Source organism: Lutjanus erythropterus, chromosome 16, assembly GCF_056507025.1.
Source record: "Lutjanus erythropterus isolate fLutEry1 chromosome 16, fLutEry1.hap2, whole genome shotgun sequence".
NCBI lineage: Eukaryota > Metazoa > Chordata > Actinopteri > Lutjaniformes > Lutjanidae > Lutjanus > Lutjanus erythropterus.
The window spans coordinates 33,624,386-33,650,483 of NC_139332.1; the positions used below are offsets into that span (position 1 = coordinate 33,624,386).

Sequence of the window (26,098 nt, forward strand, 5' to 3'; positions counted from 1 at the left end):
TGTTGCATCCATATTGCTATGAGCTATTGGCCGTCTTCCAGATAAACTCTGTTGCACCTTAAACAGACTCTCTGGTCGTCTGCATTAACTTTACTTGAGTCTCTTTTTGGACTCGGTACATTTTAGATTTCCAGGAACACTCCAATTAAGTCCTCAAGACTGCCAGTGCAGCGAAATCCAGGAATCTGGATTCAGCCTTTATTTACCAGCTCCTTTCTCTGTCAGATCATCTATTATGCCACTCAGCTTTAGCAGTCTCGCCGTCTTCTTCCTGTCTGGACTGGCTTGTCTTGACCTTTTGCGTGTCTTTGTAGATTTTTTTTTACCTGCCTTCTTTGCCCTTTTTGTTCCGGTAGCCTGCGCCGCCTGTCTGTTTCTGAACCCTGCTTTTGTTTTGAGCATCGACTCGGTGAATTCTGCTTAACTTTCTGCATCTGAGTCATGCATTTGAGTCCTCAGCATGTTTTACTGAGCCATACAAGTTCCTCAGGATAATATACTTGATACATGAATAATACAGAGACACAAAAGTGTGCAATGCTGCTGCTGTTGACAGGGTCAGCAACTAAAGGTATTTCAGCCACCTAAAAAAAAGTAAAAACTCAATATCATTTTAATTGTAAGCTATGTTTAAAATGTTTTTTCTCTGCTTTACCTTGCTGTCAGACAGCCTTTCAACTGAAATTTCATCACTCATTATACCGTTCTCTCCAAACCAACCAGACTCTGTTGCTAAAATCAGCAATTTTTCAAAGGCAAGTGATGGAGAGAGAGTGATGAAACTTCTGTTTCTCATCAGAAAAGGCTGTCTGACAGCAAGTGAGAGTGACAGACATGTACTAAATATAGTCTACATTTCAACTGATATTGATTTTTCCAGGTGGCTAGTTGACTTGAGCAATAAACTGATCCATCAGCAATAGAAATAAGGAAGTAGTTTGATAAAATGTTTGATAGTTTCACTTCACTGCATTAAATGCAAACCACCATGAAAGAATGAAACGAATATGCCCTGAGGAAATTGTGAATAAAGTGTGAATACATTGTTTTTTAAGTTGGACAGAGTTGGAGGAGCTCAGACATTCAGAGGGTGTTCAGAGTGGAACGGCTCCACCATCACAGTGAAAGAAGCCAGCTGAGGTGGAGGAGCTGGAAAGTGTTGCCGAAGCGTCGGGTTCGGCTTATTTTCACTATAACCCGACCCCGAATAAGCAGAAGAAAATGGATGGATGGACCAGCTGCTGGAACAGCATTGCGTACGGATGCACTGATCTGATTCTGTACTGGTCATATTCTCACCTACGCTCTGCATCACGGCCACATCATACGCGCAGCAACACAGACCCTAACGTCACAGCCACAACAGCGCCGTTTACAGCCACACATACAGAGACAAACGCTTGCAAGTTGGCATTAGCGATAGGATAAGGACAAGATAAAGAGAAGACAGACAGTAAACTTTCTAGCTCTTTAGCTCTCTTTAATATTAGCCAGCAGCAAACAACTGCTCACAGACTGTTTGCATATTCTAACAACTATAATTCTGAAAATCAGAATTGGCCAAGAAAATTGCAGTATGTTGAGTACACAACATGTCAGTCAAGAGCTACATGATTGATGATTATCAGTATCAACAAACATGAAACTTTGCTGTTGTAACAGACTTTTCAGCTACATCACCCAGGTCTAGTGGCTAGAATACGTTTTGCTGCAGAGCTTGTCCACTGCTTAACTTCAAACCCTGGAACTCATGCCGTGTGCCAACTGCCATCTTCTGTGGGTAATACACTGACTACTGATACAAACAAAACTTTAAAAAAAAGTCCAAACTGTCCCTTTAATTTAAAACATTACAGTTTAGCTCTGAGCTCACTGGACCCTTTTAAATAGTTTTTCTTCAAGTGCCCGATTAAATTAGCAGTGTTGTAATTAGCTGTAATCTGCTGTAACCGTCCCTTAAAACACACATAACAATTGCAATTAACTGTTTTTGGTCCAAACTCATAACTACTTCCAGACTGCTGTCCAGCTGTTTTCAGACCACGTGCGTCGCTGCTGTAAGTGCTGGACGAAATCAGATTGTTGCATCCCAACTTGACACTTCTTAGAGTAAATTTCCTACTCGAATCGTCTCTCTTCACAGCTGCACTCCATCTAAAATGACCAATGTGTAAATATAGGCACTACGGTTGTCTAAAATGAGACACCATATGTGCTCTCCGCCTCACAAGATGTCAAAAGAATAATCTCTGCAGCACAGTTTTCACCTGACTTTGACTGCCTCCATCTGTGCCCACTCAGTGACACACAAACCGCCTCAGATCTGCAGCTTCAATCAGTCAGCAGAACAGAGCCCAGAGAACTTCATGGTCATCAGGGACCGGAGCTGACACGCCGCCAAGTTTCCGCACTCGACGCAGCAGGGCGCCAAACGATGCAGAATATTCACAAAAACGCACAAAGGTCGTCATTTGTGAGGGAGACGAGAGGCGCGTGAAAGTGCTGGAAGCGCTTCACAATGGTGACATGATCGATGAATGACTGGAGCCGTATTTATCTCCTCCCCTGAGTTTAATCTGCCTCGCGCTCATACTTCATGAAGGTCGATAAAGCTACAGTACAGTAGATTTTGTTCCGCCCTGTGTGGTGACAGACAAGGACCCACACCGTCAGCCAGGTTAATGTTGCACTGCATTTAAAAAGAAAAGTCCTAAATAAAGGTCGGATGCTGCGGAGGATTTTGCATAAAACAAAGTCAACACAAATCTAAAGTCCTCTCACCGTTTAACTGCCGCTCATCTGCATATTCATCGGATCTAAATGTGGAAAAACTATGCAGCTTCAGTTTGAGTAAGTGTGTCAAGTGCAAAAATGACAAGCGGCTTACGATTCATGTTGATTGAGCTGTGGCACGACGCATCCCGAGGCTACAGGTGACACTGTCGCACAGCGAGTGACAAGTCTTTAGTGCAGGTGTGACATGAATATAGAAACAACTATGATTCCCAGCATCTTCTCCTAGAGGCCGCGCTCAGTATACAGGGCTGTGGTTATGTAAGCCAACATCTTTGAGAATATATTTCTGCTCTAATTTACAAGAGGATTTCTAGATCAAGTACCAATTACATTGAACTTGGATTGGACCTTCTGCAAGTTTTCAGCAGCATCACAATTGTTTTCCTTGTTTTGAAGAGTCAGGAATAGTTTTGGAGGCATTTTTGGGAAATGTGATTATTCGCTTTCTTGCCTTTGTGCCTTTTGGCCTTTTGTCCACACACAAACAGCGTTTTAGGTCACTTAAAATGGAGCTCTTTGTAAATGCCTGCCAAGGTGAAGATATCGTCTGTGTAAACAGGGACACCAGAGTTTACACTGTTAGTAACATCAGACTCTGCACTGTTGTCGTGTTTGCTTACATGAGGGGCTATTTTGTACAAAAGAGGAATGTCAAGAAGACTTTTGAATGATCAGGATGGATGCAGGTTGTTTTTGGCTCCAGAGAACAGCTAATAAACAGCATTTGCATTATCTGACATGATGATATGAGCTGCAGTTTTAAGGGTAATGATAATTTATTCATCATTATTCTTATTTTGATTGAAAAACATGTTTAAATGACTATGGTGTGATTTTTTCTTTTGCAGGAATCTGTACCAAATGAAGATTTATTTAAGTCTGTAGAATATGATTTCTGCCTCACAACATTCATTCATTTAGACGTTTTTTGATACATTTTGCCTTCTGTGATTTGAAAACTGCAGAAAGCCATATTGCAGTTTCAATAAAAATTTGATTAATTGTGCAGGCCTACTGCACATCGAAATAAAACCCCTAAATCCACAGACTGCATCAACATGCAGGAAGTCATTTACACACATTTTCTTTTTTTTTTTGAGTTTGTTTCCTCGATTTGTCCTTATTTTGTTCATACCCACTGATTACATGGATTCACCGGCGTTTTCAAACATGGCAGGTAATCTGAAGCGGTCTATGGAGAACATAAACTGACACAATGTAATAAAAAGTAAATAGAACTAAACACATTAATAAATAATCCTGTAAAATATTTAAAATAAAAGTGTAAAACGAAACATAAAGCTTTTCTTTTGAGCTCTGATGAGTCACTGAAAACACTTCAAACAAACCTAAACTGAATTTATTTAAGTTCAAGTTTATTTTTAACTCTTTCACTCACGCCCTTCAGTTACTGTGTCCATAGGCGTCTGAGCAGTGGAGCAGCTGCAGCCCCAGTATTAGACTTAAGGGAGGATACGTGCTATTTTTTAAACATTTGAGCCAGTTCAGATCAAAAATAGTTGATAATCAGAATAAAATCAAATATATTTAATAATAGGAATAAGCAAACCGTATAGTTACCAGTGTATCGGCCAAATACACGGGATAAACTGTGAATTAACATTATTATGAGTCCTGTGTTTAATTCAGCATCTGTTTTAGAGAGAAATCATCATTTTTGAAACAGTTTGCCCTTCATTCACGCTGTCTTCTCCCATTAAAACAGCACAGCCAGCCAAGAGAGACTGGTAATGAGCTGAGGCGACAAAATCAAAAATGTACAGAAATATGGTTTCTCTTTAAGGATTATATTGATGCCAAATTGATAAGAAGACCGTCAACATATGAGTCCTTTTATCTTGCGTTATCTGTTTTTATGGACACCTAAGGAATTGTTAATATGTCATATTTCTTAAAGTGAGTTTGGCTTTATATTTTCTCCAGAGAGCACAGGGAGCTTTAATCAACTCAAACAGGTAATATGTATAATTTTTTTTAAATATTTTGTCTCCACTGCAGAAAAAATCCTGCTCTTCTTCTTCAGAATCAGAATCATAAATACTTTATTGATCCCTGGGGGGAAATTGTTGATGTTACAGGTGCACCTGTTAAAGAATAGAAAATATCTATAAGAATTATAATAGAAATAAGAAGTATGTAGAAATATGTAGAAGTATGTACTTTCTAGGGCAATATATAAAAGAGATAATGTGACAATAACAATCATATACATTAAGTGTGTGAAGCTGCTACAAAATATAACAGCAATATAAAAATATAAAACTGCAATATGCAGAAAATGTAAGATGAATAGAAATATAATAATGGATGTAAGAACTGTGTATAAAAATGTGCATCAAGCTGTGGTCATATATAAGAGTGTAATGAGAGTTTTGCATTTATTGCAGGGTGAATTATTGCACAGAGCTTTTTGTGGTGGTGTCTCAAAGCCTCACCATGTGCCAGATTACTACCTTATAAAGTGTTTTGGGGTGTCACTCATGCTAATAACAAATAATTGCCCCCCTCCCTCCAATTTATGACCGAGCGGGATTCCTTGTTCAGCACTCCTGGGTGGTTAAGGCTGAACTGGAGTTGACTTCTCTTACTTTTTCTCGTAGTAAAAATTTTTTTACATTTCACTGTCTGCTGTGGAAAAAGGCCTGTTGTGTCAGGTCTGCTTCTTTTGATTCAGTACCGTGCCGAACAAGAAAACATATACAGCAGAAGTGACAAAAGCTTAGTCATGCATTATGCTCAACATTAGATTTACTGCCGCTGTGTGGTCTTCATTTGTTGCCTTGACATCAGCTTTCTTGGCATCTGTGTGTTTTCTCATTCTCACACATTCTGCTGGAAAAACAAAGCGTCCGTCAGGTTTATCCACCGGAGCGCCAGACTCTGTTGGCTTTACCTTCGCTCAGCTTCTTTTCTCTCAAGCTGACAGTCAGGCGCGGTGATGCAAGCTGAGCCAGCCGAAGCTCTCGGGCCGCAGACAGATCCGATGGTAATGAGTAAACTCCTGACACGAGTTCGACAGATTCTCTCTCAGGTACAAGGTAGGGGATGTAAATCTGTTGATGAGAGTGTAATACGGGAACGCTGACATCGCTAGAGGACAACTCTGCGCCCACCCCTACTTTTTTTTTTCTATTTTTATTTTCTATTTTTATTTTCTGCTTAGCTTTCATTCTAAATTCCACGCAGCAGCACTTTGGCGTGGTGTGGTGCATCAAAGATGGCTGGAGGTCCACCCAGGGGATGATTACACAACATCGCTGCTCTCCCGTGACATTTTCCCACATCTTCTGTCATCTTAATCCCATTTCCTGCTGACTAAGGTTGGGACGATGCTCCTTCACCGTGGCAACTCCTGATTAACTCGACTAAAAGATGTAATCCTATTCCACCGACTCAAATAAACATGTTTATTCTACTAATTCTATTCCTGGGCCAGATCCCGGGGACGGATTTGAAATGAGTTTTCTGACTGGGTGCACAGGCAGGCAGAGCGGGGCAGGACATATCAAGGAGGCTTGATGCACGGAGGCAAGAGAGAAGGAGTGAAATGAACAGCCTCAGCCACGGGGGTAAACACTGCTGTACACGGCTGGACACGGGGTCCACTCCTTGGCTCTTTTCTGTATGTGTGTGTGTGTGTGTGTGTGCGTGTGTGTGTATATATTTACATTACATACATGTTGCTGTCATGCTTATGTTTGCCTACATAAAACCCAGCTTTTCATCATTGCCCTGAGGTCATGAAGCCTTTTCATGGCCAGCCTAATATGTCAGTGAAAACAACACTTCATGCTGGTGACCCGCTGGTTAAGATGTGTACCATTTAAAGGAATAGTTCAGATTATTTGAATCAAGGCTGTGTGAGATACTTATTAGATGGCCGCCCCCAGTTTGGCGAAGCAGAGAAGAGTACCTGGAAGCTTAGCAATGAAACGCTGTGGACAGAATCAGAGACAAAAGGTATTTTGGCCACTTACAAAAATCATAACTAGCTTAAGAGTGTGCTCTATTTAGAGTATTTTCACTGCCTTTTGTGATGAGAAAACTGCCCTTGTATAAGTCAAATATATTTCTCTCATCAAACCAACCGACTCCACAGACAAAATCAGTAATTTTACCTTGCAGATCACAGGAGCTGCTGGTCTGCCACTGCCTCAAACTCTTGGCTTGTTTGTGTTGTTGTGCGAAGTTTTAAAAAGTAAGTTTGGATTCACACAATAACAAAAACAAACAAAGGGTTAGGGTTAGGGTCATTGTCTTCTACCGTGGATTAGCAGGCTACTTCATTAAATGGTTTCTTTTTTACGATCACAAGTCTGCACGGGGTCTTTTATTTGGAAAATTGGCCACATTCTCTGTCAGCAACGGGCGTGGCGTGTATTTGAAGCATAGCGAAGCTCTGGTGGACGAGGTGCAGCCGTAATGCGACGCAGCTGTGTCTCTTGGAATCAAGCCTTAAAAAAGGATCTGCACATCTACTGTAGGTAGTGCAGTGACAACCTAAGATCTTTATACAACCCTACATCAAATAATCGGAACTATCCCTTTAACTTTCCTGGTCTGATTCAACCAGGGACCGAACCCCCCTCTCTCATTCTCTTTCTTCCCCCTTGTGTCCTGCTTGTAAACTGTCCAATAAAGGTGAAAATGCACTAAAAAAATATCTCAAAATAGCACTGCGTTATAAAAAAAAATGTCTCTGTGTGAGTGTGGGTGTCTTGCAGCTCATTCTCCTTTGAGGCAATTCTGGAAAATTATCACAGCAGGAATAATTTGCTCCTCTGTCCTGACGTTTTCAAAGTAAACAGAAGAATTACCATAATGCCACGCTATTCATGCTGCAAGGTAATCGACTTGCAATGTGTGCTAATTTGATTGCCTCACCGAGTGCAGCGCAAGATGACTTTGGAGTGTGGAAAAAAATGAAGGCAAGTTCAACTTCGTTTCAGTGTCGGTGCACATGCTGTGATATCGTGGTGGAATCACTGGAATCAATGAGGAGGAGGCAGAGTCACATGATACCTGTCGTGGGGTTGAGCTCATTACAGTCGTAATGAAGGGTCAAGCTCATGCTGAGATCACAGCACGGATCTATTAAAACAAGTATGGATCAGCGCTGTCACACACAAGTCAGGATCACAGCCTCTGATTGGTCAACAGACTTAACCTAAGTTATCTTGGGATAGCCAGTGGGCAGCTGACAACATACTAACAACTGTTTACAAGACTATGAATAAAGAACTACAAAGCTTATTTATAGGGGTATGATCACACCACAGCAGACATTTTAAAGGTACAACACTAGCGTTAGCATTAGCTTAACCTTATCCTTTCCTGCTCAGCGTACTTTGGGGATAACCCTGTCACTCTTCCAGCAGTTGAGAATCAATAGATGAGGATTTTCTCGGTCTCGAGAGGCTGCAGCATTTATTAACTGACACACCGTGACCTGTGAACTGTACATTTACTGCCACACTGACAACTTTCTGCTCAGCCGTGGGCATCACCTCACTCTGCGCTGATCGCTTTCACTCACACATTTCACACTACAGTCTTAGTCTTAAGGCATCAGATGGAAACCCCTAACCTGATGCACCAGATGGTTTGTTACATGGAATCAACCATCTGTCTGTAACAGGATCATGTCAACCAATCAGATCAACAAATTATGATGGCCGGTGTTGTGTCTTAACTGGTTTTCAGATTCACTGGTTCAGCCCGTCCTTACTGGAAAAACATCCATCTAGGACAAACGTGCAAGCAGCTTATATTTCCTTTTACTCCGGGTAGAGTAATTATGACAGGAGAAGTATAAGGAGCGACAAAGTCCACATATGGAGTAGGTGTAGGTGGATGTATGGTTCAAACAAACACTGGACTTCCTGTGTGAGAAGAAAACATGGAGTTATTTAAAGTTTAACTTACTTAAGTTTCATTATGTTCATGACTTCCACCCTGTGAGTTACATCACTTCCGTCACATGACATACGTAATGTTATTTTAACCCAAACCATGATCTTTTTCAAAACTTTTCTTAGTAGTGTATATGTATAAAGTTAACCAAACTGCAATAGTTTTACTAAGTTTACTACTAATATACAGTATTGGGGCTTTTCGACTTTTTTTTTTTTCAACTTTTGTCTGCACCGAACCAAACTGTGCCTCGCCATGATCTGCATTTCTACTAACACGGGCTGCAATGACGTCTCGCCAACCGCAGCCAACCCGTGACAACCCACCCTTTCTCCCCCTCAAACCAGCATGTTGTGAAACTCAGCTCATGTCTGCGCAGGTGAGCAGAGAGAAAGACGTTTCTTGTTCAGCTCTAAGCTCTTTAGAAGCTCATCTCTGTGGTTTGAAGTTAAGTTTCTCTCCTGTGACACTGTTTTTACATTCAGGCAGCTGCTGTAATCTTACTGTTGTGTTTGAGTTTGCTGCTTCATAATAAAAGCTTTTGAATATGACACAGGACTATGAACACAGGACTTTTGTTGTGAAGGATTTATAGGAGGGTCAGTGTTTATTTGCTGTTTTAGAGCTGCTCGTCTTCAGTCATAAGACACACCTTCGAGCGAGCAGACCTGCTGTAATGAAGACGCAAATCCCCGCTGAGCTGCGCTGACGTATTTGTTGTTTTGGGAGTAATTGGCAATCAACCTATTCTGTCATGAGGGTATGAGGATGTGTTGAACTGGTTACTGCCTGTGTTGTGATCACCTCACAGCAGCAGTTGTGTTGCGTCTCTGTCACCAGATTCATCACACATTCACAAACACGTTACGGGTGATTTTCGAGCAGCATCTCATATCTACTGCAGCAAATATGATCACATAAGTGAGCACAAGATTATAGCCTCTTCAACAAAATGACACTTACTTAAACGAATATGCTACTGTTTGGTGAACACAATGCATGCACACAGTGTGAAAACCAGTTAGAACAAAACACCAGCTGTTAACTCCTGCCTTCAACTGGCCAATCAAAACAGTTATAATCAATTCTATAATCCAGACTTTAGTCAATATGGTCAGGACTAAATATGAGATCATTAATTAAGTCATGATTTTTGTCTGTATCAGCTGTTTTGAGAAGACAGTACTCAAGCCTAGAATTTATCCCACTGTGCTAAGGACTACTGATCTGAAGCAGGGGTGTCAACATGTGATCCACGGGCCAGAACCGGCCCACCAAAGGGTCCAATCTGGTCCGCTTGATGACTTTGCAAATACAGGACTGCACAATTAATCAAAACTTTTCTTTGCAATATCAGTGAAAATAATGACAATTAGTTGTTGTTTTTTTCAGCCCTATTTGCAAAGTGTGAAAATCCGAGAAAGAAAAACATTTCCTGATTTGTCCACCAGTCAACAAACAGTCAGAATATCAGGCCCTAAGCTGGATATGCTATCATGCATCCCGCATGCAGGCTACATGACATGATGTTGAACATGAACGTGTTGTTATTTATAGGTTATGATGGAATAGTTTTATTCATGTGGCCCACTTGAGATCGAATTGTCACAACTAAAATGAGTTTGACATCCCTGATCTGATGCTTCCTCACCTGCCTGCATGCAGTGCAACTGCTGTGTCTAATCAGTACAATTAAAAGTGACATGAATCTGCATTTGTATCTGTGATTAGTTAAGTTTTCCAAGCTCAAGCTCAAACACAGTACCAGGTAATATAATCTGTGTCAGAGAGGACAGATTTCAGACTTCCTGTCCAGCATGATGTAACCACTTCCAAGCCTCTTGTTTCTTGACTCACATCTCTTGCAGTTAGAAGAGTTGCATCAGAGACATTTTCTGACACGCCGGTACATCATCTTCTTCAAACATTTGATTTCCAGACTAGACTTTCAAAGAGAATAAAATGAGGTTTTCACTTTTACAAACACAAAGGAGCAATGCTCTTTAGATTATGTTGTAGAATTTGAAATAAAAGCAGCTATTATTGTATCTTCATACTATATTTAGAGTGTAAATCAATCAGTTTGCCAGCTTGAAGAATTATCAGTGCAGCTTTGCAGAAAGTTTTTTTGTCGTCTTGCACAGACTGGATTTTGCCAAACACTGCTAAGTGAAAGTGCTTCCAAAGTGATGCTGAAAACGGGGAGAGGCGCCCGCCAAAGTGCTGGTTTCTCAAAGCGCTTATTGTCTTCTCATGTGTTATAAATTATTAAATGCTTGACCCATATTCTCCGTCTTAGCGGGGTTGGTGGAGCACTGGAACAGAAAACAGTGACTCTGCAGTGTTGTTGTGATTTCTCTCAAACGTCACGTCTTAAATTAAAAGTGATGGCGCTGCAGCGAGCTTCGTCCAGTCCACTGGGACAGAGTCACTCGTACCACGGAGAGATAAACAAAAACAGCTTTAATTAAATCCAGAACTGTTTTTAGCAAACTGTGGCAAATCTAAAAATGGAAATCTGTTTGCACTATGCAAACTAATCATTAAGAGTCATCTTAGAGGGAAGGAAACAAACACAGACGTCTGTACATACATGCCAATTTAATAGATATGCATGTAACCGTTACTTCCATTTACAATTAATCTATTGTTTCTTTTTTGATCAGTTAATCTGGTTGGTTTGGAGAGAACGATATTTAGCTCATCACAGAGGTTTTCTATTGGAAAAAGCAGATTGGTGAAAATATTCTTAATACAGCACACACTTGATTTTGATTTTTTTAGGCAGCTAAAACACATTTTTCTGCTGCACTCATCCACAGCGTCAATCTCACTTCAAACTCTATCCTTTAAGTACTTTAGTAGGTATGTTTGGTAACTTTCTTATCCTATTTGACCATAATTCTCCTTTTCTCTGTGAGGTAGAGCGCTATCATCACCGTCTTCAAGGAGAAAGTTTTTCAAAGTATTGTATTTCAGCCACAGCTCGGGGGCCGTATAGGATGTTTTGGCTGCTCCAGCAAAATCTGATCCGACCTTGAGCATTTAGAAGTGCAGGTTTTTCTCCCTAATTCTGTCAGACATGTTAGTTATAGCGACTTTGGCGGACGGGGACGTGACTCATAAATTCAGCTCTCTCACTGACTCAAGTCAGTGAATCACGATTGGATGCACAGACTTATCCTACAGCTGCTGGAACTGCTCAAGTCACAGATTGTACTGATGCTCGGTATTTGCATTTCTGCAGGAATGACAAAAGAAAGTGCATTAAACTATCTCTGATATCTTACAGCAAGACTTGTGAGCATTGATCATTTGTAAGATAAGACAATAAATGCAAAAATAGTATAATAACAACAATTTCATGGTTGTGGAGAGAATAAAATGTTTTTCTCCCCAACTATTACATCTAACAAAGAGATACTGTTATTTAAAATATTCATCTGTGTTAGCTTGGATGAGAAAAGGAGAGAAAAGGGATGAAGAAACGGATAAAACTGGATAAACCATCCAGCTCTGGAACAAAGTGTGCATCTGCAGGCGGCCTCAGCAGCACCAGCCTTCCTCTTTACTGCCTTGAAAGTCGAATCTCAAGAGATGCATGATTGAAACTATAGAGGAGGATATGCTGGGAGGAAGGTAGTGTTATGGCTGCAGCCGTGCTCGCCATATACCATTAAAGGTATATTATATTTCAAGCTTTTGAAGCAGGTGGCAATATCTTTACACCCGTAGGTCAGCCTTTGGCAGCATAAAGAAGCTGCAGCATCAGAGCGAGAGGGGCACAACTTGTACAAGACATTTTTTTGATCTTGGCAGGAACAAATGGAGAAGATGTTGTTGAAGAGGGAGCTAGAGAGCTCCAGGGAAGCTTTCAGGTGGACCTCGACTACAATCTTTCTTATTTTGCTCTACTTTATGGCTGGGCTGCACCAGTGAGGAGAAATTCTTTGAATCTGATAAAATCATGGCTAAACTTTAACTTCACCGAACTTTAAAACTGGTTTAAATTTACAAAACCTAATAAATTCTGTTGCATGAAACTTCAAGTTTATACCTGAGGAGGTTTAGCTTTTAAAAAGGGCTGCCTACTGAAGATGGATTGAGTAAAATAATCAAGTTTCTCAAAGAAAGATGGCAGCTCTTCTTTCAAGACAATGTAATGTTTTGTTTACTTTTTAACTAGCTAGCAAACAGTATAATTTCTTTTTGTTTTTTTTGTTTTTTTACTTTTTTAGCTAGCCAGCAAGTAATGTAACACTTTATTATCTTTTTAGCTAGTTCGCAGACAATATAATGTTTGGTTAACTTTTAAGTTAGATAGCAAACAATGTAAAGTTTTGTTTATGTTTTAACTAGCTAGCAAACAATGTAAAGGTGTTTTTTGTTTTGTTCTGTTTTTGTTTTTTTTTTACTTTTTTTTTAACACAGTTCACTGATTGTGGTTGCAGGAAGCAGCTCTCTCTCGTGTGCATGCTCTGCTCGTGTCTGGGAAAAGAGTACAAGCTAACTTACATGCTACCAACAGTAGGCGAAGTGCCCTTCCAGAGATAAAGTGCCCTATAGGGTGCTAAGTGACAGTAGTAAACAAAGTATCCAGATAAGCTCAGGGTTTCAGGACAGCCGTGTTAAGACTGTGAACTGAGTTGCCATACATCTTGTTAAAGAATACAGAGCTGCCAAAAACAACTTTGGCACTGTATTTATTTATTTTTCATGTATTCTAATTTAGGTTAGCAAGCTCTAACTTTAATTTCTGTTTAAATCAACAAAATTGGATTTACTAATTGTGCAACAGAGCTCTGCTTAATTTTAAATCTAGATTTTCACATTTTAAACCTAGTTTTGCTAAAATATGATCTTAGAATAAATGAATCATTGTTGGTGCAACCCAGTCGATAAGTTATACCCTATTGAAATGAGACCGACTGCTGTGATCAGGGAGTTCAGAGCCCCAATCCACAGTACAAATGTTGCACTAAAATCTGGAGATTGCTGTTTCACATGCGTCTATTTTTGGCTCCTCAACATGAGAAAATACGAGAAGTCGTGCTGCAGAAGAACAATAACGCTCCGCATGCAGCTCTTCCTGTGCTATCAGTGTCAGTGCAGATAAATATTGACTTGCAAACACAACCTGACACATAGAAAGTCCACTTCAATAAACCTCTGGGGAGACACAAGAGGAACAGGTTCAGGTCACACAGCCCAATGTGTGGACAACATATGTATAAAATGTCCTGTAATGGCTGTCAGAGATGAATAACCTGATACATGTAGGTATGCAGGAGTGCCACAGGCTCATACCAGTCATACCTGCATTGGTAAACACACACTGGACTACAGCGGAAAAGCCTCTGAGAGGAAGAGAGCCAGGAAAGTGTCACAAGTGACACAGATGAAATAAATAAATAAAAAAGAAACAGCAGTATTGCATAACTGAGTCATGTTCTATGCATTTCCTCTGTCACCTAAGTAGAATATTTGTTTCACAGTTTGAGATTTTTTTTAGATGGCCAGGTTAAGCAAAGTGCATCAATACAATAAAAAGATGGAATCAGATCGGTATCGACAGCTACTCAAGGCTGCAGCATCTGACATGAAAAAGTGGTATTGAGACGTCCCTTGCTAAAGAGCCCTCTAGGGTGCCCTTCGAGTGCTAAAGTGCTCAATAGGGTTCCCTTCCAAAACGGAAAAATTGATACAGTGCCTTCTAAAGCACCATACCTCTGGAGAAAATGGGATATCGTGCCCTTCCAGTAGAGAACATTTGCTAAAGTGTCCTCTAGTGTGCCCTTCCAGTGCTAAAGTGTCCTCTAGGGAGCCCTTCTAGTGGAGAAAACATGCTAAAAGTGCCCTTTAGAGTGCCTTTGCAGTGGAGAAAACTTGATAAAGTGCCCTTCCAGTGGAGAATACGTGTTAAAGTGCCCCATAGAGTGCCCTTCCAGAGGTTCAGTGTCCTATAGGGTGCCTTTCTAGTGTAGAAGAGGTGCTCAAGTATCCGTCCTTTAGAGAAATGTGCTCAAGTGCCCTCTAAAGTGTCCTGCCTCTAAAGAAAACATGATAAGTGCCCTTCCAGTGGCCAAGCATCCTATAGGGTGCCATTCTAGTGTAGAAAACATGCTGAAGTATCCTTCCTGTGGAGAGTATGTGCTAAAGTGCCCTCTAGAGTGCCCTTCCAGTGGATAAAACCTGCTAAATACCCTTCATTGAAACATCTTATGCAGGGATTGTACTGGTTTCAGCATAAATGCATCAATGCTTTTTTCTGTCCATACAGTGGGAGCCCTTTCATTTTTTCCACCCCTGCCCCTCAGACAGCCTGACTCCGCCACTGCTCCTCTAAAACATACCTCTCATTGGATTCTGGATCCACAAGATGCCTCCGATAAGGTGAGGAGATTGTCCGAGCATCCCGAGTTACTGACACTTGTTCTCACCTCCCTGAACGTCCGGAGCACCTCAGCTGACTGTTTTCCTGACAATCACGACTTCACCCGGTCCACATGTCCCTCCACCTGCTGCCAAATGAGCAGATATCCCCTAAAAGACTCAATTAATGTCTCCGAAAGAGAAATAAAAAATAGTCCCTGCTCCGGTTTCCTCCAGAGAACACGGAGTGCGCGGCACGCCGGGATGATTACGCAAAAGAAGCAGACCTGTTAACCAGTGTTGTCTCCAATCGACCAGGCGCGCGCGCACACACAGCAGCAGCAATAAAAATACAGAAAGAGGCTGCGCGTTAACACGCGTCTTTATGGTGTGTGATCATGTAAAGACAGAGAATAGCAACGGTTTGTAATAAAAGGAGAATCTGAGCAGGACACTGCACGTAATGCTGCAACATCACCCAATCACAGGCTCACACAGTTGACCCGACAGTGTCTGGGTTGAGCCGTTCACACCACACCGCTCCTGTCCTCTCATCAACTATATTGTCTTTTTTTTATTTTTAAAGGAGACACAAAGAGACAGACAGCTCACAGTGAGGATGAGGAGGAGTCTTACCTTCGACAGCCATCGTGCTGCTGCTACTACTCCACAGATTTGGGCATCACTCGCAGGGGCAGCAGGCAGGAGGAATGTAAAAGTCAACGCGCTCTCATTGTACCTTGTTTGGCGTGTTATCATCACTTTGCTGCGGGCAAGCCGGAGCGCACAGCTGCTGCCGCGCCCCAAAGGATCCTGGGAAGTGTAGGCGCAGCGCCCTCTGGAAATAAGAGGGGAGGAAGTTTCAGCTGTTTCTGCAGAGAGGGCAGTTTAAAAGCAATCCCCTCTCCGTGTGTGTGTGCGTGTAGCCTAATGGAAAAGCACTATAATAGAGCCCATAAAAATTCCTGCAGGTGAGGCAAAGCTTGACCAATTCGTTTACACCGCATATTTCATTGCAATTAAACTCAAAATGCTGAAAATGCATTCAGCAACATGAAATGTCCCACTGCAGGAGGGGGTGTGTGGATTATCAACAGAAAAATATGGAGTGAATATATGAGAATCCATCTTGCCAGGCTTCAACTTGTCTATTTAGGTCCAAACAAAACCTGGTGCAGCCAATCAGTGTTCTGGTAAGAACTGCTGGCAGCTAAGGGTGTGGTTTGAGGTGTGGCAACAGCGAGAAGCGCTAATCTGATTGGTTGAAATTAGCCTGCGTTATAGATGTGATAGACAGATGGTTCATCTAATCACTTACCAGTTTTTTTTTTTTTTTTTTTTTAAATTGTGTGCCCTTTTCCAAACAGATTCTCAAGATGAATTCTCAGATGGTTCTGTGTAAAAATTGGGTTGTGGGGCGAGAACATTTTTGGCTTCTGAAGTCAGCCCATCCTAAGCGGGGTGTGTCAGCCCTCACAAGGTAGAAAACGCTGCACTGCAACACGTCTGTGTTTACATTTATGTCACTGCTGATTGGGTGACACCTGGGGCACACCACCAAATTAAAGAAAATGTATCTCTAAGCCTGTTGCTCATTGTTGTGATGCGCCCCCTAGTGGATGTAGCCCCCTAGTGGATGTAGCAAACATAACAGGACCTATTTTATCTTGTTACATTGTTTTCTGCTTGTTGTGACTTTTGCATCATTTCCATCTTGTTACATTGTCCTGTCTTATTATGTGTTCTTACATAATTTTCATCTTGTTCCATGTTGTTTTAGTCTTGTTACAGTTTTTCCATCTTATTTTGTCCTTTACGTAGTTTTAGTCGTTACGCTGTCTTATTTTGTCCTTTGGATCATTTTAGTATTTCTGAGTTTTTGTAGAGGGTAAAAAGTCTACTTAAGTACAGTAAAAGTCCACTTAAAGTTTATTTAAGTACAGTAGTACAGTCTTTGTACTCATTTATTTTCCACTTCTACTTAGGAGGTAAAGCCATCAGTGGCTGCAGCAGCTCATCTCTCTGGATCTGATGCAGCGTAGAGATCCTGCTGAACGCAGCCTCAGTGGTCTGCAGGGGGAGCTGGGCGGAGGCATAGTCGAGACGAGTTAGAGGTAAACTTTAAAAAAGGCTTCAAGCCAAGTGTCTGGCGTTTGATAGTCACTCAGACGTGTCTGACTCCTCACCGGGTGATGGTTGAAATCAAGGTGAAAACAACACTGCATCTGTTTGTGTCCACGGGGCAGAATATAAAACCACAAACCCTGTCTGTCTGCCACACATCCACAGATTCAGCTCTGTGCATGTTCACTCTCTTTAATGCTCCACTGGTGCAAGCAGTAAAACAGAGGCTTATTTTTAGAACGGCTGTATAAATGTGCATACCATAATTATCAGGTCTTCAAACTGACAGCTACAGTAAAGACTCGTAAATCCTCTTTGGTATGCTAATTAACCAGAGCAGTTCTACCATGACATGGCGACCCTCTAAAGAGAGGAGACATACAGTAGCTTTTACAGTGTGTTGTTACTTATTCAGTGTGTTAATTGAATGTCCAACTTGTCCTCCTGTCTGTGTGAGCAAAAGGAGGAAACATACGTTGGTTAACAGTATCTCCATGCTAAGACAAGCAGTACAGTACTACAAGTAGGACAGATAAACAAAACAAAACAAAATCTCTCTGCCTCACATTTTCATTACTGTTATGGTGAACGTTTGGTTAACTTTTTGGCTGGCTTGCAAACAGTGTAACAGTGTGTTGATTTTCTAGCGAGCTCACAAACTCACAAACACTTTTTAAGATTCTTTTAGCTAGCTACTTTTGATTAACTAGCTAGCTAGCAAGTGATGAAACATTTTGTTTAACTAGCTAGCAAACAAAACAAAACAAAACAAAACAAAATGTTTGATTAACCTTTTAGATAGCCAGAAAACAGTGTAACATTTTTTAACTAGCTAGCAACAACAACAAAAAAAGGATTGGGTTAACTTTTTAGCTAGCTACCAAACATTATAACATTTTGTTAGCTTTTTAATTAGCTAGCAAACAAAAATGTTGGGTTAACTTTTTAGCTAGCTTGCAAATAATGTAATGTTTAGTTAACTAACTAGCTACCAAACAAACAAAAAAATAATAAAACAAAAACAATATTTGGTTAACTTTTTAGCTAGCAAGCAAACAATGTAATGTTTGGTTAACTTTTTAGCTAGCCAGAAAACAATATAACTTTTGATGTAATTGTCTCACAAACAAATACCATATGCATGTCAGTTAACAACAGTATCTCCATGCTAAGATGTGCAGCACAGGTATTACCAGAAAGACAGATGAACAATGACGCAGGGGCCGGCCTTCTTATCTCTCCGCCTGCTTGTCTGTGTGCTATTTTGATTGTGACATTTTCATTTCAGATAACCTGGAGTGATACATCAGATAACATGTGACACAGAATGAGGAAGTCTGCCTGTGTTTCATGTATTACCTCACGCAGGTGTGGCTGTTGGTTCAGTATGCATGATGTTTTCTCTGGTTTCTTCTTTTGTTTTAAGGTCTGCTCAGCCTGTCTGTGGGGTTTTCCTGGCGTGTTTTTCATCTCACTGCTTGTCATAATGAGTTTTTTTTTTTGGCAGAGGGAAATGTTATGAGTCATGAATTCCAGCTTGCTTAAAATAGATTTGCAAGAAAAAGAAAACAAATGCTTGAAATGAAGAGAATTATATTTTGGGGGGAATAAGTGGCAATTGTGAAACAAATAAAATTATATTTAATTTGTGTTAAATCCTAGGAAGTCAATAAAACAACCTACATCTCTGCAATAAATTGTATTTGGTAATTTCTGTGTGTAATAAGACAAGTACAAATGTTTTACAGTTGCACAGCTATCCTTTGTCCCTGAAAACTATATTTAAAAAAGACAAGCTTTTGTGTGTTAATGCTCTACACATTTCCAAATCTAACAGCACAGATGCAACAGAAAATAAATGTTCTGCTCAATATTGTTGCTATAAATTAGTTCACAGTGTTTTTTGTGTTTAGTACAACAATAGATGCCTGAGGAAACATTTAACTTTCTGCACACAGTGAGCTCTGTGACCTGAGGTCATCCCTGTGGTGAAACAACAAACTAATGTCACACTGTCACCTTCACACTTTGATCAGAATAGATGAGATTTAAATCTCTTTTTAAAAGAGTTTCTATCTGTGGAAAGATTAGACACGTGTTGGAAGTCTTTGTGCAAAAAACACATTTAGAAAGACTCACCATTGGAGCCTAAATTAAAGGAATGGTTGAGTATTTTGGGAAATATGCTTATTTGCAGCAGCCAGGAGACAATTAGCTTAACTGAAGACTAGAAGCAGGGGGACACAGCTACCCTGGCTCTTTCCAAATATGAAAACGTAAGCCCATCTCTACAGCTCAGTTATTAATATGCTATATCTCATTTGCAAACAATGTCCTTGTGATTCCCAGAAAGCCTGTCTAACACTGTGAAAGGGGACCAGTTCCACAAAGATATTTTAGACCAGTCTGTACTGTTAAACCAGTCTTAATTTTACTCACAGATTAGTCTGTTGCAAGTTAGACCATTTTCACAAACATAAAAATAGATTCTTTACTGTTTGGAAGTAAAGACATTTTCTGTAAACTGTTGCAGCTTCATGTACACACATCAAAGTTAATTCCTCTCTACAGTTGTGATGTCTGTAGCCTTTTGCCCCTTTTATAACAGAAAGCAGAGTTCTGTAAAACAAGTGATTGACCATGCTGGATGTTTTGGATGAGACGTCAACAACGTGCAGTTTGATTGGTCAGATGTGTTCATGTCTGAAGCCAAGAACCTGGACAATTAATAAACTAATGATTATTTTCATTGTCAGTTAATCTGATGATTATTTTGTCAATTAATCGCTTGGTTGTTTGGTCCATAAAATGTCAGAAAAGGGTGAAAAATGTCAGTGTCATCAGTGTTTCCCAAAACCCAGGATGATACCCTCAAATTTAGTTTGCTGTCATAGAGCAGTGAAGAAACCAGAAAATAATCACATTTAAGAAGCTGAAATCAGAGATTTTTTCCTGAAAGAAAACAGTCTAACCAATTAATCAATTACCAATAAACTTTAGCGATTACTTTAGTAATTAATAATTGATTAAACACTTAATTGTTGCAGCTCTACTTGCATTATGTAATCCCTCATAAAACTACAGTTTGTTGGCAGGCTAGCTGTTTCTCCCTGCCTCCAGTCTTAATGCTAAGCTAGGCTAATTATCTTCTGGCTCCAGTTTAATACTTGGACAGATGAGGGTAGCATCAATCTTAAAATTTAACCCTCATCTAAAACGTCAAATTGTTCCTTCAAGCAGACGATTACATTTAAACCCAGTGAGAAATACAGGCAGCACTTTTAAAGTTGTCTGTTTCCTGGTGTGACTCAACCAGCCTGAAGATACTGAATGAATGAATGAATCCAAAGTGAAAATACAAAACACAGTGATGTTGTGAGCGGTCTTGGTGTGCAAATGATGCATTTTTATTAAATATCTTTACTCAAACAAGGAAAAGAGCACAATGTGTTGAAATTTAAAGAAACAGGCCACTAAAGTAAGTTCCACCAGTGTTTTAACACAGTAACTACTACATAATGCCCTCTGTTACTTTATGCTGTTCCTTAAATATGCAGTTTAAAATCTTGCTAAAGAAATTTGAAAGGGTTTTAGTAAGAATAATTAAAGGGGACCTGTTATGCTCATTTCCAGCTCTATATTTTCATTCTAGAGCCACACTAGAGTAGCTTTGCATGATTCACATTTCAAAATCATCTGGATTTATCTTTTACTGGCCCTTTATGCAGCTGCTCGCTGTCTAGCTCCTGTCTCTTTAATGCTCCGCCCACCAAAAGCTCACTTTCTTCTGATTGGCTGTGGGGGGCATGACCCGTGTGCTTGGAGAGGAGTGTTTGCTGCCCGGCCTCACTGATTACTGTGCAAAAACACAACTTTATTCATTGATTTAGATGATAAATTTCATGGAGAAAACATTTTCTGGCCTTTGCCGTGATGTCCTCCGGCTGCTCTGCCTTAGCTTTACATGCTTTATGGAGTTTCCTGATGGACAAAGATTTACATGTTGTTAGCTGCTAACTGCTAGTTAGCTTCATGTAGCTGATTCTGCCCGGGCTGGGAGCTGAAAGACCAGGGGAGTGCACACCTAACTAGCGGTAGCAATTAGCTAAATTAGCTACAAGTAAAGATACCTGTCTGTTAGAAACTCTGTAAACTACAGAGCGTTGAGCAGCAGCAGGACATCAAACTCCTTCACAACTGAAAAAGCATAACAGGTCCCCTTTAGGTTCTCTCATAAATTTGAGCTTATATTTTTTGATCAGCAAAAACAAGATTAAATGTTACATCAAATGCTGAAAAATTAACAAACTGCACCACAGAGCTGAACTCAGTTCTTCGCAGTGCCGTTAACAGATGGATTAATGATGGCCCAGTGGGCCCCAATGGAGGTGATGGCTCCGTGGTACCGGCCGCTCAGGAAGCGCAGCTCAGCGTCGGGGTGCTCGGGGTACATGTTGAAGGAGTGGCCTGCGGGCTGTCCTGCCCACAGCGTACGGCCCCTGTTCGTGGTGAACACCACGGACTGCACGTAGTGGGCGTACTTCCCCGAAATCTGGATGATGGCTTCATCGTCAAACAATTCAATCTCCTTGGTATCGCCTATTTTGCGACCAGCGATGCGGGACCAGATGACGCCATAGCGCAACTGGAAGCTGAAGAGGGGAAGAAAGACATGTGCATCACAAAAAGGAGTGGTATCGTAACTTGAATCATATGACACCCACCGAAAAACTGCATGGGTGAAGGATAAGGTACCATGGTTCAAATCCTCAAAGACACCAGTTTTTTATGAAAATGTTTGCTCTTTAAACTTCTTCATCTCAGATTTTATGTCAGCTCCATCAGATATTTTACAAAAACATGATTTAATCAGCCAGACCCCTGTTCCTGGTTTAAAAAAGGCAGGAATGCTTCTCAAGAACAGATAAGTTTTCTATTTTTTGACAAATTGAAGCTATATACATTTTTAAAAGAGGAATATGTAACTGTAAATTGAGTACTGCAGTCCAAATGCGGAGTTGGAGCCATAGACTGTACACTAAATAGGTTTAAATCTTATTTAATTTGCCTTCGATGGTTGAAGCAAGCTGTTTCCCCCCACCCCCTCCTCCCCAGGCTCAAGGAAGCTCAGGCAGGCTGCAGGAATGCTGCAGGAGTGCAGGACAAGTGCAACAATATAAATTGACAATAACAAGCACTGACCTCCACTGTAAATCAGTCAGGTGTTTAGAACTGTCTGCCAATCTAAAGTTAAGTCTGTTATCCTGAAAACAAAAGCTCACTCTGCTCAGGGGTTTGAGTTCAGTGGCCGCCTGTATCACTGCCTGCCAAACTACATTCACATTTATCTTAATTTTACTGTTATAAACATCTACAGCTTCTACAAGATGATTAATGATTTCTTACAAGCCATGACTATGACATTTACTCATTTGGTGAACATTCGGCATTAATTTGAACTCTAATTAACATGAAACAAGCAAACAATCGCTTAAGTTATGGGCTGAATAGAAATTTCACACGGGGACACCGTGATGCTGTCAGAGAAGAAAGTATATTCCCTTAATTTCTGATGACACAATTTATGACAAAAAAAAATATTGGCAGTGAACATTTTGCTGCTATTGTCAGTATTATTATTGTAACAACAGTAATAGTATTAATATAACGTTTTCTAGAGTCATTAATTAACATTTTCAATTTCTATCTATTTCTATCTATATGTAATATGTTTGATATTTACCCGTAGATGTAGTTGCTGTAGGCCTCCCATACACGCACACCTGTGATTCTGCCTGTTCCGGTGAGGCCGTACGAGCTTCCAGCTCCTGATCCCACTGGTTTAGAGAAGGAGTAGGACTGAGACTGAGCTGCAAGGACGAGAGACAGAGACACGAGAGAACCTGTTAACACTGTGGACAGGCTGACAGGAAACTTACTATTTATTTTATTTTATTTTATTTTATTTTATTTTATTTTATTTTATTTTATTTTATTTTATTTCATAGTACATTATTTTAATTTAATTTAATTTAATTTAATTTAATTCATTTTATTTTCTTGTAAATTATTGTATTTTACTTTATTCTATTTTATTTTATTTTATTTTATCTATTTAATGTTTTCTGCTATGAAAAAACTTGCTGTTGACAACTATATTTACATACGTATAACAATTTTTTTTATTTATTTATTTTTATTTTTTGGTGAAAATTGAGTCTGTAAGGATTTATACATATGAAATATATGTACTTAATCAAATTGTTTGGTTTGATTTAATTTTTTACATTTTTAAACCTGCTCTGTGCCAGAAAACACTCTCATCCCAAAAAATCACAACTTCAGACCATTTAAAAAACGTTAAAAACCTTCAAAATCTAAAACTAACAATACCTACTGATAATAAAGGTATAAAAATGTGATTTGTTAATCATCTCTTTATGAAATTTGTGGCTTTTCAAAGTTTTGTGAACTCTGTAATACATAATTTTCCATCTGGCGGAGCTGAAATCTTCATTTAATAAAAAATGTAATCACTACAAGGTTGTTCCATGACAGGAGTTTGACCTTTTAAAATAATTTGAAAGTAAAAATAAAAATACATTTTTGTCCAAATTCTTTACAGTTACAGATAATTAAAGTCTGCCTGTATGACAGGACATTTCCAAACATATTTAAACACCTGTAAAAGAGAATTTGCCTTTAAACAGAAGTCTTTTTAATTTATGTACAAACTGCTGAAATATTTAAAGGACTGTTAAACTTTAACACATATTTGACTAATTAATGTTACACTCACCATCAGCCAAGAGAGAAACTGTGAGCAGAGCGAAGATGACAACGGGATGCATTCTGCAAAACAAAATGATACTGAATTATACAACCAAGACTTTTATTTATTTTTTAAACTGAGCAATTAGTGAATAATTAATTTAGGAAAAAATAAACAGCATGAACTCATACCTGTGGTATTTCTTTTGTCTTTTGCACAACGATCAAGAAACACCTATAGACAGTGAAATAAAATAAATAAAAATTGCTGTAAAATTCAGTAGTTGTGATTTGTTTTTCCATATATTAGAGATGATAATTAAATATCAGCAGTGGATAAAATCAATAAAAGGATATACTCACAGATCAGGTGTCAAACAAGGCGATAATGCTGTCAGACCTGCAACATGTGTGTGTGCATCTTTGTGAGAGCGGAGAGTTTTTATACTCACTGCGATGCATATTTCCTCCTGTGCACATTCCTTTATGAAGATGGAATCAAGGAAACAAGTGTGTGTAGATCATCATGATGTAATGACAGCTACTGTACAGATGACCTTATAATTATCTAATAATTATGATGCACGGTTAACACCTGGGACATTCTTCACAATCGGGAAAAATCCTGTCACACCAGAAAAATAGAAAAAAATAGATACATATATAAATACTAACATCCTGGGTCCATGTTTTGGTGAAAATTTATTCTTTAAGGATGTGTATATATGAAATATATGTAATTTATGAAATGTATGTTTCGGTTTGCTTTATTTATTTATATATTCTTTTATTTCTAAATTTGCTCTGTACCAGAAGACACCCTTGTCAGACAAGAATTCACAACTTCAGACTATTTAAAAATGTGTTAAAAGCCTTAAAAATCTAAAAAACAACAACACTGACTGATAGTTCGGGTGTAAAAGTGTGCCGTCATAGTCATTTTGGTTTTAAAATATATTTTTCATGACAGTATTCATCCTTTTAAAATTGTTTCCCACATTTCCCTTAGCTCTGTCAGATTTTTTATTTTTAAAATAAAAAGCAGATTTAATCTGTCATAGAAAGGTTTGGCTATACCAGGGGTGGGCAATTATTTTTCAAGGGGTCGTGGAGGGGTGCATGTGAGATATTGATCAGGCTGCCATGGACCAGACACAACCGATTACAGTACAGTCCATTATCACCCTTTCAAAATAAAGGTCTGATTATTGTTTAATGGTAAGCAAAATACTACTGACTATCTTTGCTAGATTTTTAATTTTTGATATTTCCATGATTTCCTTGCGGGCCACATGAAACCTTTCAGAGAGTCGCATCTGGCCTCGGGCCACGTTTCGCTCAGGTCTGAGTTATACCCTATAGATGCCTGTCTCACTTCCTGGTTTACAAAAAATAAAACAAAACTAAATAAAACAGATGTGTCTCAACTATAACAGCTCTTTAGCCCTTCTAAATCAAAGCTAAATAAGAATTATGGTTTTAATGTGTATTCTTAAACTTTAAAACATTAAATGGCTACTCACAGCTATGTTGAGAAATTAAAAAACAAAGCATTCTGTGTGATGGATGTGACAGAACTCAGTTCTCGTTAATAACTTAATGGTTTTTTTTGTAGGGAATGTAGGGAAAATGGTGCATCTGTACAGATATTCCTGTTAGGAAATGGATGTTGCAGGTGTTTCTGGGAGGTGGCAGAAATAAACTTAAAAACAACAACAAAAAAGACAAAAACAAGACAAAACAAACTAGCTGACCTGTTAGCTTTGCGTTCCAGGAAGTGGATGTTGTAACTGCCAGTTAGGATGTTTCAGACAGGGAGGTGGTTCTTACTGTCGACAGTATGCCAGGTATTTTTTTTTCACAGCCTTCATCCTCATAATCTGTCAGTCAATGAAAATGTCGTTTGGTTTGTATCAATCATTGCCCTCATGTATGTGAGGCACCAAACCACAACAGAAGTTCCCTCAGGGCGCCTTTCATGTAGAGCAGGTCCAGAACGGAGACGCAGAGACCGACCAGTTCCCAGCAAGCACTGACGCGACAGCAGTGAGGAAAAACTTCTTTTTACTGTAACAGACTGACTCTTTTCCTTTCCTCTTCA

The 26,098-nt window shown here is 39.6% G+C and overlaps 2 protein-coding genes across 4 annotated transcripts in view; both read right to left on the reverse strand.

Annotated features, from left to right (window-relative positions):
- samd12 (sterile alpha motif domain containing 12) overlaps positions 1-15,894 on the reverse strand; it is a 177,634-nt gene extending 161,740 nt beyond the window's left edge. The window contains exon 1 of one of the 3 annotated variants that reach the window (XM_084739892.1): positions 15,084-15,421. In XM_084739892.1, coding sequence (XP_084596018.1) covers positions 15,084-15,144 — 61 coding nt within the window. In that variant the 5' untranslated portion in view covers positions 15,145-15,421. Of the gene's footprint in view, positions 1-15,083; positions 15,422-15,738 lie in introns of those variants that run through there. The other 2 variants (XM_084739891.1, XM_084739890.1) reach the window with 2 other exon arrangements.
- Positions 15,895-20,705: 4,811 nt separating this feature from the next.
- On the reverse strand, positions 20,706-24,252 carry LOC146313458 (zymogen granule membrane protein 16-like). Its single transcript, XM_084738871.1, has 4 exons — positions 24,190-24,252; positions 24,026-24,078; positions 22,970-23,096; positions 20,706-21,878 (listed from the first exon to the last, which is right to left on the reverse strand). The coding sequence occupies exons 2-4, from the start codon at positions 24,075-24,077 to the stop codon at positions 21,554-21,556; spliced, it is 504 nt and encodes a 167-aa protein (XP_084594997.1). The 5' UTR covers position 24,078; positions 24,190-24,252; the 3' UTR covers positions 20,706-21,553.
- Positions 24,253-26,098: the final 1,846 nt, after the last annotated feature.

What these genes read in the sequence shown, in the direction of transcription:
- LOC146313458 (XM_084738871.1), bottom strand. Translation starts at nt 24,077, where the DNA reads ATGCATCCCGTTGTCATCTTCGCTCTGCTCACAGTTTCTCTCTTGGCT. An exon ending in AGTTTCTCTCTTGGCTGATG is followed by an intron (nt 23,097 to 24,025) that starts GTGAGTGTAACA and finishes TCGTCCTTGCAG; the next exon opens with CTCAGTCTCAGTCCTACTCC. An exon ending in TACAGCAACTACATCTACGG is followed by an intron (nt 21,879 to 22,969) that starts GTAAATATCAAA and finishes TCCCCTCTTCAG; the next exon opens with CTTCCAGTTGCGCTATGGCG.